At 33.4% G+C, this 16,443-nt stretch overlaps 1 protein-coding gene across 2 annotated transcripts; it reads left to right on the top strand.

Annotated features, from left to right (window-relative positions):
- Positions 1–1,115: 1,115 nt before the first annotated feature.
- Positions 1,116–4,230, top strand: LOC132626884 (elongation factor 1-gamma 2-like). 2 transcript variants are annotated; one of them, XM_060341908.1, is made up of 8 exons: positions 1,116–1,234; positions 1,376–1,413; positions 1,930–2,079; positions 2,158–2,218; positions 2,308–2,360; positions 2,473–2,574; positions 2,661–3,144; positions 3,602–4,230. In XM_060341908.1, exons 2-8 carry the CDS (start codon positions 1,405–1,407, stop codon positions 3,979–3,981), a joined length of 1,239 nt encoding a protein of 412 aa, XP_060197891.1. In that variant the 5' UTR covers positions 1,116–1,234; positions 1,376–1,404; the 3' UTR covers positions 3,982–4,230. The 2 variants fall into 2 exon arrangements, with proteins under 2 accessions (XP_060197891.1, XP_060197892.1); XM_060341909.1 differs by lacking the exons at positions 1,116–1,234; positions 1,376–1,413 and having other exon boundaries at positions 1,906–2,079.
- Positions 4,231–16,443: the final 12,213 nt, after the last annotated feature.

Here is a 16,443-nt window from a genome sequence, read left to right as displayed (position 1 = left end):
ATGTTCTCCAACACATGGCCAATGTGGCCCTTTGAACCTTCATGATTTTTTTTTTGTGAAATTCCCATTTCGTCCTTCGACTTTTCTCAATATGACCATTTTACCCCTAACCTTCCACATTGTTTCTATTGATCATTTTGCAATTTCTCTTCTTGCCCTTAGCCTCTCACAATATTTTCATACTAATAATGGTCATAAATAGTATTCTTAACGACTTGTGCATTAATGTAATATTTGAAAAGGTTTTCGTCCTTGACTTTCCGCGACGACTTTGAAATATTCAAACGTTCAAAATGCGGGCCATAACATTATGATCGTCTACATCTTTAGCCTCGGTTCCTATTTCATTTGGTTTCTTGAACACAAGCTACATTGATCTTCCTCTTCTTAAGAATGTTCACTAACTCAATCAACTTACCCTTCAATGTCCCTATGTTCAAAGACCCAACTTTTAACCTAGAAATTCCCTTGGCACCCTTATCCCTGCCTCCGCCCCTAAACGAGGATATGACTTTAAACTATCATCGGACCCAAAAGTCACTAACACAGGATAATAGGTGTAAAAATAGACAAGATTTCACCAAAATTAAACACTAGAACAATAAAAATAATCGAAGAATCCACAATTAATGGAGAAACGATGCAACTAACATGCAAGAATAAGAGTAAATACTCGAGGGTTCACCAAAACCCAAAACAAATAGTCCAGAATTAGAGAGAGGAACTAACAACAAAAATATTAAGGACCCGTTTGGGCATGAGAATTTTTTACTTTTTTCCTAATTTTTTTTCCACTTTATTTGAGAATTAGCGTTTGGCCGTGAAAATTCCAAACCAAAAACTTTATTTTCACTTTTAGTACATTAAAACAACTGAATATTATTTGCAAAAATTATAACCAAACATAACTCCATTTTTAACTCCAACTTCAAAATTCCAAATCAAGTGAAAAATGATTTTAATGGCCAAACGCCTGCTAAATATTGTTCACACACGATATTTAAGGAAAAAATAGCAAAAAACGAAAAGAAAAGAAATTTAGCATGATATTCCAAAATTGTCCCATGGTCAAGTGGTAGTAAAGTAAAATTACAAACAAAAGCATATTCGGGTCCAGATCTATAGAGCCACGAGGGCCAGTCCACTACATATATAGACATAGACATACCACACTGCCAAACCCTAAACCTCTTTTCTCTCGCATCGCTCTCTTTCGCCGTTACACGCACACTTGGTAAAGCCTCTCTCTTTCTTCCTTTGATCTGTTTCTCCTATTGCAAGATCTTGATTGTGGTTTATGGAATGAATCAAGAACTACTTGTTTCCCTTTATTTTCTTTATATTTTATTAATTAATTTCCTTGTTTTTGGTAAAGGGTGAGCAAGTTTCAACTCTTGTGCAACCATGGCTCTAGTAAGTTTCTTGATTATTCCTTTTTATGTAAAACATAGATCTGGGTTTTCAATTTTTGATGATTTTAAAGTAAAAGATGTCATCTTTATTGCTGATTCTTGAATCTGTTATTATATTTCGTCTTTTCTGATTGTGGGTTTTTTGAAGTATTATTCTACTTTATTTTGATAACTTCATCTGGGTGTTTGTGATGTTTTTTTTAAGTATCTCATCTTGAATCTAAGCGGAGGTTAATTATTTTGCCTGTTGGCTATTATTTAACTTAGAATTGAGGGTTTGAATTAGCGTGATTTGCAAGCTTGTTTATTACGGAGAAATAGTGTTTTTACTATACAAAAAGGGGACATTATGCTTTGAGTGCCCTAAGCTACTTTGTACTTGTAAAATGATTTAAAGAATAAGCACAGATGACATGCCCAATTTTGTACCTTTTTTGTTTGTTTGTTTGTTTGTTGTGGATTTAATATCTTGACTGTTATACTAGCATTTGAATTGTCTTCGTTATGTATGTTGCAGGTTTTGCACTCAACAAGTAACAACAAAAATGCCTCAAAGGCACTCATTGCTGCTGAGTACACTGGTGTAAAGGTTGAACTTGCAAAGGATTTCCAGATGGGTGTATCTAACAAGACACCCGAGTTTATCAAGATGAATCCAATTGGAAAGGTGTCTTATTCTACTGAATGGTCTTTCATGTGCTTCAGTAAGATTTTGCTAATCTTGGTGTGTTTTTTTGTCCTATAGGTTCCTGTGCTTGAAACACCCGATGGACCTGTTTTTGAGAGCAATGCTATTGCACGTTATGGTGAGGCCATGTCTCATTTTCTTTTATTTGACTTCTGTGATCATATAACGAAAGTTAAATCTGACACTGACCTTTGCTAATTCTCCTAGTTGCTAAATCCAAGCCCGACAGTACTCTTTTTGGCTCTTCATTGATTGAATATGTAAGTATTTCAGGTTGGTTTGGTTTCTTAGTTTCATTCATCTAGCAATTATAATTTCTTGTGTGAAATTCTTATTCCTGTATTTATGATGTTTGCCTTTTCTCCTTGATAGGCTCAAATCGAACAATGGAATGATTTTTCTGCCACCGAGATTGATTCAAATATTGCACGTTGGTTGTACCCACGCCTTGGATATGGTGTACACATTCCTCCAGTATGTCTCGTACTATGCATTATTAATTTTTTTCTGAACCATTGGAAAAAGTTACTCAACTGAAACTCTTCTTGTTTTGCAAAAAGGCTGAGGAAGCTGCAGTAGCTGCACTGAAGAGAGCTCTTGGTGCTTTGAACACCCATCTTGCATCTAACACATACTTGGTTGGACATGCAATCACATTGGCTGACATCATCATGGGCTGCAACTTGAGCATTGGTTTTAGGATGATAATGACGAAGAGCTTTACCAAGGAGTTCCCACATGTGGAGAGATACTTCTGGACTGTGGTTAATCAGCCAAATTTCTGCAAGATATTGGGTGAGGTGAAACAAGCTGAATCTGTCCCAGCTCCGCAATCCAAGAAGCCAGCGGAACCTGCAAAACCCAAGGCTGAGCCAAAGAAAGAGGTTAAGAAGGAAGAAGCAAAGCCTGAAGAGGAGGAAGCAGCACCCAAGCCTAAGCCAAAGAATCCTCTTGATCTCTTGCCTCCAAGTAAGATGATTCTGGATGATTGGAAGAGGCTTTACTCCAACACCAAGACCAACTTCCGTGAGGTTGCCGTTAAAGGTACATTTTATTTTTTACTGTTATGTTACCTATCCCTCTTATTATAAATTTAGAGAGATTTTTTAGCATGCCTTGTCTTGACCTGTTGACCGTCAGGGGTCATTTAAAGATCTTTGCTTTAAATGCATGTTTAGTTTTCTTTTCTTTAACCTACAATCTGTTTGAAGGAAGGATGCCAGAGGTCTGCTCTTTTCTTACAGAGTTGATTCTCTCTTTTGAATGATCAAATGTGTGATGTTCTATATCTGAGTGACATAGTTTTCTAAACGAACTTAAAAAAAATCACTAGTCTGCACAGTAAAGTTTATATTCTGACCATTGTTTGTTTCACGTATAAACTTTTTGGGGAAAGGTGGGGGTTCAGAACCTAGTTATAGGAGAGGGAATTTTGTAATTTAGTGAAAACGCTTGAACTGGTTCCTTGTAACCTTACCTTGTACCTTTTTATGTTCTGCAGGTTTCTGGGACATGTATGATCCTGAAGGATATTCTCTCTGGTTTTGTGACTACAAGTACAATGATGAGAACACAGTCTCCTTTGTAACCTTGAACAAGGTTGGTGGTTTTCTGCAAAGGATGGATCTGGCACGCAAGTACGCGTTTGGTAAGATGTTGATCATTGGTTCTGAGGCCCCATTCAAGGTGAAGGGATTGTGGCTTTTCCGTGGAAAGGAAATTCCCAAGTTCATTATGGATGAAGTCTATGACATGGAGCTATATGAATGGAAGGAAGTAGACATCAACGATGAAGCCCAGAAGGAGCGTGCCAGCCAAATGATTGAAGATTTCGAGCCTTTTGAGGGAGAGGCTCTGTTGGATGCAAAATGCTTCAAGTAAACACTCTGTTGCATGCGGCAATGTTTCCTTTTGCCTGAGGTTATAGTTTACTCATGTTTTGTCCTCCCAAATTTACTTAGATTCTTGTTTTAAACACTATCTTGTCTTTCCTTAGAGAAATTGTCTGTCCTTGTAGCGTGCTTTCTAAATTATTGATTTCACATAGTTCATGGGACATATATGTGGTTGAATTATGTTATCCTTTTCCAATTTAAACAGTTTTGGCAGTGCAGTGCTTCTTTCAGGTGATCATCCCTTTGCCAAGTTGTACGCTAACTTCTATGTAGGCGGATAAACTTTTGCATGATTTTTGTTAAGTAGTATCTTGGTTGAAAGTTATAAGATGTTAAGGCTGTGTTCATACCCAAGGTTTTGGTCTAGTGATAAGATTGCAAGTTTGCAGCTAGAAGGTGCAAGTCACAAGTTCAAATTTTGCCCAATTCTAATCTTTGCCTCCGCTAGACTTGTATCCCTCGTATCTCTGAATTCCTATGACAGAGGGCTGATATGAAAGATGGTATTTAAGTGGATTTATATTAAATTTGTCTTTGGGAGCACATCACTTTCGCCAGTTGAAGCATACTATCTCTGCAGGCTCGTATTCGATACAGAAAACAGAGGGATTAGAGCACCAAACTCGTTATGTGAAGTAGAAGTGTATACAGAGCTGAGTGGAGGCACAATTTTTATGCAGTTAATACAAGCCTCGTTGAGTTATGGTTTATGATGGTTTTAGGCTTTTAGCTAATGAGTAGTAGTCACGTTTTTATGCAGTTAATACAAGCCTCGTTGAGTTATGGTTATGATGGTTTTAGGCTTTTAGCTGATGAGTAGTAGTCACGTTTTTATGCAGTTAATACAAGCCTCGTTGAGTTATGGTTATGATGGTTTTAGGCTTTTAGCTGATGAGTAGTAGTCACGTTTTTATGCAGTTAATACAAGCCTCGTTGAGTTATGGTTTATGATGGTTTTAGGCTTTTAGCTAATGAGTAGTAGTCACGGTAAGTGAAAATCAGTTTAGTCTACGTTTTCGTTGGGATCTGATCTGCTTTGGTAATCTTAAGGTATTTCAATGGTAATTTTTTCCCATGATTAGTTATGTAATTCCTTTTAATCAAACGACCTCCACTGTAAAATTGCATTAGAACCCGGGTGACTAGCAAATAAAGGAAAGAACTGTGGCGTAGTGATCTTTCATCAAATTTCCACTATCCATTTTATCTCTTAACCAAACCACCAAAATGTATGGGTGAATATCACGTTATACATGTTTGGTAAATATATTCAACTGAATATGGAAAAAAAAGAAAAGAAAGAAAGAGATGAAGCTCATTTTGATCAAGTAAAAAGGAGGATAAAATTCACTTCTGCAGAGCCTTTTAAAAGGCAGTTTCAGGGTCGTCCCGGGGTGGGGCATTGGCAAAATGCTCCGGGGCTTAGTTCCTGTGAGGCTTACGCCTCAAGCGTGTGACTGTACGTCCTAAATACGCAACGCTCGGGGCTCGCCTAACAGTTCTTACACAAATTATATGTTAAATTCCTTAATTAGAATCGTTGACCCTTATAATTCTTTAACAAATGAATGATACTTAATAGTTTTTCATCTATAGAAATAAGAAGATTGAGTGTAATTCAAATAACAAGTCGTAGTATTGCATATATTTGAGAACATCGTGAGGGTGTATATCACTTTATATTTCTTTTAAAAATACATAACCGAATTGTACATTTTTACTTGTCAGTGGTCTTTTGTCTTATGTATCAAAATTATCATATTTTATTATTTTGCTATTTGAAAGTAATTTTATTTTTATTCATGAAGGAGTTACGTTTTAATTATAATACTGAGATAAAATCAATAGTATGATAGCAAATATTGTTTTAAGAAATTGTGATTTTTTCATTGTTTGAAAGTTAAGATATTATAGTTGATTTGCATTTCATAAAAGCTTTTATCTCATTGTATTGTTTATACTTGTAAAATTATGCTATATATAATTACAAGTTGTAAGTGGCGTATAATTATACTTACAATTATCTTTTATTTTTTATATAATTTTACCTGTTTAAAAGTATTCATTATAATTATATTATTTTATGAAATACTAAAAAATAAATACCCATGAGGCATACGCCTCGCTGAGACATATGTAAAACGTCTCGTCTTACGCCCCGCCTTTTAAAACATTGCTTCTGCAATGCAGATCCCATCTCATGTGTTTGAATCATCAGGGTGAATAGGTCAACCTCAACCATTTGTTTTTTTTTTTTTTTTTTTTTTTTCATTTGTTTGTGTTATATACATGAGCCTACAGTTTTTTTTTTTTGGTAACGAGTTTACCGTGTACGAGATACCTCAATTTGGCTTGATAGAACATGCTATGGAGAAAAAACGATTTAAAACAAAACGGAAATGGTCAAATTTGCCCTACCATGCAAAACAGGATGAAGTTTACTTTGGTTAAACTATCCGTATAAAAATATCCCGCTATTACTAAATGTTTTAAATATATCCTTCCTCCGTTAGGGCTATACTCAATCCCACATGACACTGACATGTGATGAGGTGAAGGCCACGTAACATGTCCAGTGGCGGAGCCAGGATTTATGTCAAGGGGGTTCAAAAATATAAAGAAGTCATAAATGAAGAAGCTAAGGGAGTTCAACGTCTACTATATATACATAAAAAATAATTTTCACCTTGTATATACAGTGTAATTTTTCGCCGAAGGGGGTTCGGGATGAACCCCCTGGGCTCTTACTAGGTCCGCCCCTAAACATGTCATCTCAGAGCTCTAATCCATTTTACCCCTTGTTCTTCCATCACTAGAGTCCGGAACCAAAATGCCCCCAAAAAAATCACTTTGAACCAAAATACCCCAACAAAAAAAAGTTACAAAACTACCTTTAGCGCAGTATTTTACTGCGCTAAAGCAGTTCACGGAGACGGAGCCGTTAATTGCTTTAGCGCAGTATTTTACTGCGTTATACAAAAAAAATAATAATTCTATAACGCAGTAAAATACTGCGTTATAGAAACAGTACAAAAAAAATAAAATAAAATTGGCCAACTTTATTTTTTGCAACACTTAGTGTTATTTTTCATATTTTGACCAATGATTAGTCGTGTGTCAAGACTCCGAAACGTCAATATTTTATATAGAACCTGATATTTTTTTCTGCGTACAATAATGTAGGCTCAATACATCAAGGATACGTAAACGTTCTGATCGTCATTTTAGGGGTTGAAAAGGTGCCCGAAGTAAGTTTTGTTTGTAAACTTTAGGGTTTTTTTCATACTTTGACCAATGATTAGTCGTGTGTCAAGACTCCGAAACGTCAATATTTTATATAGAACCTGATATTTTTTTCTGCGTACAATAATGTAGGCCCAATACATTAAGGATACGTAGACGTTCGGATAGTCATTTTAGGGGTTGAAAAGGTGCCCGAAGTAAGTTTTGTTTGAAAAAACTTAGTGTTTTTTCCATACTTTGACCAACGATTAGTCGTGTGTCAAGACTCCGAAACGTCAATATTTTATATAGAACCTGATATTTTTTCTGCATACAATAATGTAGGCTCAATACATCAAGGATACGTAGACGTTCGGATAGTCATTTTAGGGGTTGAAAAGGTACCCGAAGTAAGTTTTGTTTGGAAACTTTAGGGTGTTTTATTTTTTACGGTTAAAGTCCAAATATGCCCCTAACCTTTGCGAAATTGTACACATTTTCCCGTCGTTAAAAGGTTGGTGCAAAGATGCCCCTAACGTTTTTTTTTTGCCATACGTGCCCTTGAGTTTACGGAAAATATTGGAGGACATATTTGTTCAGTTTCGCAAACATTAGGGGCATATTTGAGCCTTTGAAATTCCTGAATATTATAGCACAAATAGTTCTCAGATTTTTTTTGTAGTGCACTTTATGCTAGCCAATGATTTATTGCAACTGCATTTTGAAACTTCACACTTATCGTACAACCCCTCGCTTTTCTATCTTATTCTTTCACTTGTTTATGAAATGTCGGAAGCTTCGAGTTCTTCAAATGGCTGCGGAAGGGTTTGTGGATGTGGAGTTGTGGAAGGGTTTGTGGACGTGGAGTTACTGCACTCCATCTCACTTATGGACTTCAAATAATTCTACTAAATTTCGATCATGCGTGAAATTCACGAAAGGGCCAAACCACATTGAATGTTATGTAAGAAACCGTATAAATGCTTAAAATGTGATACTCTTTCTATTATTATTATCAAAATTTTGAGCACTGCGGGAGAAATTTTTTCATGTGTCATAAGTCTAATGTAAGTTATCTCCTTTTTTATGTTTATGTTTTATTGCGGTAATTGTTGCATCCATTATTGTGTAGATATTGAGACTGAGAAGACAAAAAAAAATATCCATAAAAAACTATCCAGATCATCAATAAATTGAAAAATAAAAATGGTATTATCATCAGTAAAAAAAAATCTTTTGAAAAGGGGAAATGGTGCTCTTGTTTGTGAAAACAATCTTTAAAAGATGGTTGTAACTGCATTTGCTCTTTTAGTTGTATACTTTTGATGTAATGCAATGGTAGATGGATTGTAATTACAAATATTTTTTTTATGTTTTGGAATGCAATGATATTTTGTGGCATAATATTCAAGAATTTCAAAGGCTCAAATATGCCCCTAATGTTTGCGAAACTGAACAAATATGCCCTCCAATATTTTTCGTTAACTCAAGGGCATGGATGGCAAAAAAAAAAAAAAAAAACGTTAGGGGCATCTTTACACCAACCTTTTAACGACGGACAAATGTGTACAATTGCGCAAAGGTTAGGGGCATATTTGAGCCTTTGCCGTATTTTTTAAGATTTTAATTTAAGCGTATTATTTTTTAATCAAGACATAACTTTATTTTGAATATAAATATAATTCTAAAAAATATAGGGAGAAAAACTAGTTGTAAAGTTGTCAAACTTTAGATGGTCATAACTTTGCGCTCGGACGTCCGTTTTACGCGTTTTTTTTTGAACTTGCGTATTTTTTCGAGATCTATGCGGACAAACTGCGGTAAGGCGGTTTGGTCGAGCCGATTTTAAAAAAAACACCTTTTATCCCATTCAATTTCAATTTTCTCCCAAATTCGCGTGAACTTTTCAGTTTTATTTACTTCTAAGATGATGATACACAATAGATTTCAACGTAAAAATCCTGGGGTAATGTAGCTGTGAATGTCAATTTCACTTCTGCGGTTTCAATTTTTGAAAATAAAGCTGACTAATTTTCTCAACATATAAAGTTGACTAAAATAGCCTTACAGTCAAACACTAAGTTTTTTCAAACAAAACTTACTTCGGGCACCTTTTAAACCCCTAAAATGACGATCCGAATGTATACGTATCCTTGATGTATTGAGCCTACATTATTGTACGACTAATCGTTGGTCAAAGTATGCAAAAACACACTAAGTGTTGCAAAAAAAAAAAAAGTTGACCAATTTTTTTTTTTTGGTACTGTTTTACTGCGCTATACAAAAAAAAAATAAAAAAAATTCTTGCAGTTAAAAACCTTTTGACAACGGCTCTATTTTCAATAAATCTAAACCCTAAAAATAAAAAACCTTAAGCTAATGACAACAAGTCTTCAAACAAAAATGGACGTCTATGTATATAGAACACTTAAACCTAAATTTTACAAACAAAACTTACTTCGGGCACCTTTTCAACCTCTAAAATGACGATCCGAACGTTTACGTATCCTTGATGTATTGAGCCTACATTATTGTACGCAAAAAAAAAATAAAATATCAGGTTCTATATAAAATATTGACGTTTCGGAGTCTTGACACACGACTAATCATTGGTCAAAGTATGAAAAATAACACTAAGTGTTGCAAAAAATAAAGTTGACCAATTTTTTTTTTTTTTTGGTACTGTTTCTATAACGCAGTATTTTACTGCATTATAGATTTTTTTTTTTGTATAACGGAATAAAATACTGCGCTAAAGCAGTTAACGACTCCGTCTCCGTGCACTGCTTTAGCGCAGTAAAATACTGCGCTAAAGGTAGTTTTGTAACCTTTTTTTTGTTGGGATATTTTGGTTCAAAGTGATTTTTTTGAGGACATTTTGGTTCCGGACTCCCATCACTAGCACTTTCTTCTCCTCCATCACCTTAACACTGTTATCGATTTTGGAATTTGTCTTTTTCGTTACTCTCTCCGTCCTAATTTAAGTGTCTTACTTGTCTTTGAAACACTCTATTTCATGCTAGTCTTGCACAATTGATTCACCTTTCAAAGTTGTGATCTTCGAATCCCCTGCCGACATAGAATTTAATAATTTTTTTTGTTCATTCCAAGGTTCTAATATTTTAAAAAGTAACATGGAAGATATTCTAATTAGGGAAAATTAAACTAAATACTCATGTACTATGACTCAACTGCAAATACACCCTCTATATTTTAAAATTAAATATTTACATCCCTTATTTAATCTTGCAGAAATTTAACGGTATTATCCATATTTTTCAAAATCAAACTCACGTAATTCATCTACTATAACTTATACATGTATTAGTTATGCGGGTTTTTATATTGCAAACTAACACCGTATTAATTTTATACATAAATAACTTACCTCCTAACCAGCTACTAAACGTGACATTACTTATTCATGATTTAATACCTGCATAACTCACCTCCAAACAACTATCAAATGACCCCTAAAGGTTACTCTAGATAGGCTTGAGAAGCTATTTGATTGTATTTAGACTTCCTCAATCCTTTTCTCCATGTATTACTATGTGTATATAACAGACAAGTGAAAGAATACAAAATCATATTTGGTCTTCATATCTTGAGCTGTTACACTAAGTTACATACATAGCTCATGTTTTAAAAAAGATAATACATAATCACCCCTTGAACTTGTACCTTATTTTAAAAAGGGAAAAAGTGTGAATATATCCCTTAACTTTGCGATTTAGAGCAGATATACCCCCGTTATAAAAGTGGTGTAAATATACCCTTTTTGCTGACGGAATCTTTTGTAAAAATCATTTAGTTTATTTTTTAATTAAAAAAATACCACGTGGTTTACCCATTTTTTTAGGAGACATATTTTTCTAAAGCCACATGATAATTTTTTTTTTCTGATGAGTCGGGTCTAGTTCGTTTAAAAAATATTTTGTTTTTGTGCGGATTGCCCTTCAAAAGCACTGGTCTTTAATTATTGCCCCTTAAATTGGTGGTCTTTAAATTTTGCCCTTCACTAGAAGCCCCTTGGTTCCGGGTTCGAACTCTCGCTCAGTCAAAAAATTAAAAAAAATTCGCAAGGCATAAGTTGGGATTCGCAAGCCAGAGTTTTGCATGCCTCAGGCAGAATTTTGAATGCAAACTCTACCTGCAGGCATACAAAACTCTACCTGCAGGCAGAGTTTGCAAAACTCTATCTATAGGCATATAAAACTGTGCCTGCAGGTAGAGTTTTACATTCAAAGCTCTGCATGAGGCCTAACTTTGCTATGCCTTAAGCAGAATTTTGAATGCAAACTCTACCTGCAGGTAGAGTTTTGCTACAAATTTTGCTTTGCGATTTTTTTTTTTATTTTTTTAACTGAGCCGGGATTCGAACCACAAATCTCATGGTATTAGGTGAAGGGCAAATATTAAAGACCACTAATTTAATGGGCGAAAATTAAAGACCACCCCAAAAGAAGGGCATTCCTGCAAATTGCCCATTAAAAAATGGATAGACTTATTTTTTTTAAAACGAACTTGACACGACCCATCAGGATTTTTTTTACCATGTGGGGTTAAAAAAATATGTCTACTCAAAAAATGGGTAGACTTTTTTTTAAGCCACATGACATTTTTTTTAATTAAAAAATAAGGTAAATGATTTTTTTAAAAAAATCCCATTTGAGAAAAGGGCATATTTGTATAAGGGCAGGGGTATATTTGCACCATTTTGTAACGACAAGGGTATGTATACACCACTTTTTTAACGGGGGTAATATCTGCTCTAAATCGTAAAGTTGAGGAGTATATTTACACCTTTGCCACTTTGTGGTGGTGGTGGGGGGGGGGGGGGGTTGGTTTCTATTATTCCCCTGAATCAATTTAAAGAGGAATTAACAACCCCTTTTATATCTATGTCGCATGGGGCATGTGATATAGAGCCCGTTTGGATTGGCTTATAAGTTGCTTATAAGCTGTTTTCAGTTTTTTTGAGTGTTTGGCTGACCAACTTAAAGTCATTTTGTGCATAAAATAAGCTCAAAAAAATAATTGGACCCATTTGACTTAGCTTGTCTAAAGCAGATTATAAGCCAAAAAAAAAAAAGTTAGCTTACCCCATTTTTTTTTTTGGCTTATAAGCTGTTTCCAGCTTATAAGCTGCTTATTTTAAGCCCATCCAAACAGGCTCTTAATCTATTTAAGAAATTAAGCAACATAAATATTGTTAAAATTTTATTTTTATAGCATTTTCTTTTATTTAATGTATTTTCTCATCCTGTTTCTTTTCATTTTCCTATTTTCTCTTGTTATTGTGTTATATTCTTGTTTTCTTTCTCCTTTTCCTTTTTTTTTTTTTTTTTTTTTTTTTTGTTGGACGTTCTTCTTCTTCTTCATAGAACTTAAATCTTCATCGTTGTTCGGAGCTTTTAAGCTATAAATTTGGAGGTTCCACTTTTAGTTTCTTCCTTACATATTATATCTTGACCTTCTCTTACCTATTACTTAACTGAAAAATATCAAGTTTTGCCCATATTTGTTTTTCTTTGCTGGCCACGGAAAAAAAATTCTGGCAAAAAGAGGCCATTGAGGATTATTTTTGGTAAAGATAGGATGTTTTCAGTCTCTTCTGTTAGATATTAGGAGTTTGAGTTTACAAAGGAAGTCTGAGAAAGTGTTCAGATTAGTGTTTTAAAAGAAAAACATACCACTTCGTAGGTAAAAATGGCTGACGCCAATGAGTAAATTTTCCGGCAAATAAAACAATTCCACATCCCTTAACTTATTCCATTGGCCTTTTTCTCTTCTTCATTTATCAAACCCATCAATTAATTTGTCTATAAAGAAAGAAATAAGAAAAGAAGAAAGAGAAGATGTGGAATAGGAGTGAGCATAGTACTCTAGATATCAATTATCATATTAAAAATGAAATTTTTTATACCGCTATTATTATGATAGTTGGTATGCATTTAAAAAAAATTGGTATTCGGTATTTATAAAGAAAATACCGAATAACGTACCGAAGTATATAATTACATATACAATTCATATATATTAGTATTATAATACTTACAAATATATAAACTAGTATTAGTACAAAATAAATTGTTTAAATGTTGAGGTTTTGACTAATCTACCTTGATTGAAATGCCCTTTTGTGTAATTGATTTACTAAGGGGATTGCTTCTACTTTCTTTAAAACATTTTTACACGTGTAGGTGTTAATACGATATAATTGAGACGTTTCCTAAATAGCCGAAGTCATAACTTTCTGTTATATGAGTATATGTAAGTATAAGTCGAACAAATTATGGTTACCGACCGTATTGCGAAATACTAAAATCGAACTTAAAATACCGAACCATACTGAATTAATTTGGTTTGGTGATGACATAGTATTTTTAAAAGTCAAATACTGAAATTACCTTACCGAAATTTTCAATACAACACCATACCCATCCCTAGTATGGGAGAAGTGATGAAGGGGAAATGAAGTCCGTGAGATGAGGGATAAAGAGACAAGGGGAAAAAAAAGAGAAAAGAAGTCAAGAAAAAGAAATAAGGAAAACAAAACATATAAAAATAATTAAAAATAGAAAATTGACGTCTCCAAATATGATTGGTGTGTGATGAACACACCCACTTTAAAACTGATATTGAGCTTGGAAGGTTGTATTAATTTCACTTTGAATTAATTCAAGGGGTAATAGGACTCAGCAAAGTTAACGTGTCTCTTGGAAATAAGGTAGTATAATTTCAGGGGGGTAATTATATACGTATTATTTCTTTTAAAAAAAATAAAAACTTACATACTTAACTAGAAATGATATTTAAAATAATCTTTAGGGAAAATAAATTAAAACCCCCCAACGTATAGCCGGATTAATTATGACGCACCCAACCTTTGCGGGCGACCTATTACCCCCCCAGTCTTAATTTTTCAGTATTTTAGTAGCATTTTTTGGCTGACGTGGCCAAAAAAAAAAAAAATTGAAGCCCAATTGCACAGTGGAGAGTGTTGCACACTCTCCACCACGTCACTGCCACGTCACCGCCACTTTTTTTTTCATTTAATAATTCAAATTAAAACAACACATTAATAATTAAATTAACATATTAATAATTAAATTAACACATTAATAATTAAATTAACACATTAATAATTAAAATAACACATTAATAGTTAAATTAACACATTAATAATTAAATTAACACATTAAAATAACACATTAATAATATCTCACCCACCCCCACGTCACCGCCCGTTGCTGCTGCTACTGGCGGCAGCGGCGGCGGCGATGGCAGTGTGGCGGCGACGGAGGTGTGGCGGGGGTGCGGCAGCGGCGGTGTGGCGGCGGCAGCAGCGGTGGTTGAGGAGAAAGAAGAAGAAAGAGAAAAAGGAGAAAGAAGAAGAAAGAGAGGGAGGGTGGGGGTGGGTGAGATATTTTAATATAAATAAATTTTTAAAAATAATTTTTTATTAAAATATTTCATTTCACTCGCCAGATTATTTTTTTTTGCCACGTCAGCCAACAATGCTACTAAAATACAGAAAAATTAAGACTGGGGGGGTAATAGATCGCCCGCAAAGGTTGAGTGCGTCATAATTAATCTGGCTATACGTTGGGGGGGGGGGGGTTTAATGTATTTTCCCTTAATCTTTATGTAGGATATTTATAATACAAGAGCTCTAAATATTTGTTTTTAATGCTTTAGAGATGCATTTGTATTTGAGTCACATTGTGCTGTTTAGTGTAATTTATCTTTATACTAATTGCGGAAGATCCGTGCTAAGTCCGGGCCCAAACTCAAAATATATAAATAAAAAAAATTAAATAAGTATAATGTGCCACATTTTTTTGCCGTATAATTAATTTAATGTATTGTCAATTTAATGATATATTATTGATAAGTTTTATAATTATTAAAGTTTCTTCATCACATTATTAGATAATTTTTAACGAAAAATTTATTTATGAGGAGAAAGTTAAGTAGAAAAAATAGTAAATATCAAAGGGACACATGTGGTTTAATATCCTATACTAACATGATAAAGTATGATAGTTACAAATTGCAAAGAATCATAAATGGAGAAATATTTTCGTATTTTTTGAATTTGTGTGATTTTATTTATAGATAAAAAATGATTTGTTTTAATATTTATTAATTTTCTCTTATTATTTTGTGTCAAGGGTTTATGCTAGTTAAATGTGAAGCTTAACCGTAGTTTTAGATGAAATTCAAGAAATAACCTATATTTATTAAAATAAACCTCAAGAATAAAAAAACTTTAATTCTTCATATATACTTTATACTTAAAAGATTAAATTTAGTTAACCAAACAGGAGATTTTAAAGATAACCCAATCTTGAGTGATAACACTGCCTTCATTTTCGACACTATATGACATCATTTAATAAATTTTATTTTCTGTATTTAGAACAAATCATAGATATTTCAAAGGCGAGTATAAAATTGTCCATAAGTTTGTTATTCAGTTAAAATTACATTCTTGAAATTTAAACTTATATATATATATATATATATATATATATATATATATATATATATATATCAATTACTATTAATTTTTCGTTCACCATATTAATCTCTCTCCATATTTATCAGACTAAGGATAAAGGTGAAAAAAACAATTAAATCTATCTTGATTTTCTAAAATAACAAATATTTTAGATAAAATAGACCAAAAAGACTAAATAATTTTTAAAGCCATACCTGAAAATCATTTTAGTACAAATCTTTTAGACACATATGAGCTTGCTTACATGTAAGTAAAGAAATTTCAGAAATTTTCAAATTCCATAATGCAAATATAAAGTAAAATAAATGCCTCCATGTAAGAATCTATAACAAACGAATCAATACAGGAGAAAAAAAGTCGCAGAATAATAAACAACAAATGAAAAAGGAAGAAAGAGAGAGCAATAAGAACAAGAATATTTAGCGAAGAAATGATTGTTTTTTTTAGGTTAACAGATAAGATCAATAGAAGAAATATAACAAGGGAAATAAGGCAGGAAGTTCGACAGCTTTTGAAAAATAAACTATAAGAACAAAAAGTAAATTTGACTTTAGAAAGTAAGGTCATGATCTAGAAGAAATTAATTGAAATGTTTGACATTAATTTGAAAACTTTTTTGAGGACTATAAAAGTCCTTTAGTTGTCCCTTATATATAGTAGTAAAACTACGTTACATAGTTTAAATAAGGGAAAGAC

This window comes from Lycium barbarum, chromosome 2 (assembly GCF_019175385.1).
Source record: "Lycium barbarum isolate Lr01 chromosome 2, ASM1917538v2, whole genome shotgun sequence".
Lineage (NCBI taxonomy): Eukaryota > Viridiplantae > Streptophyta > Magnoliopsida > Solanales > Solanaceae > Lycium > Lycium barbarum.
Note: the sequence above shows the minus strand (reverse complement) of the source record. Positions and strands in the feature narration are given on the sequence as shown.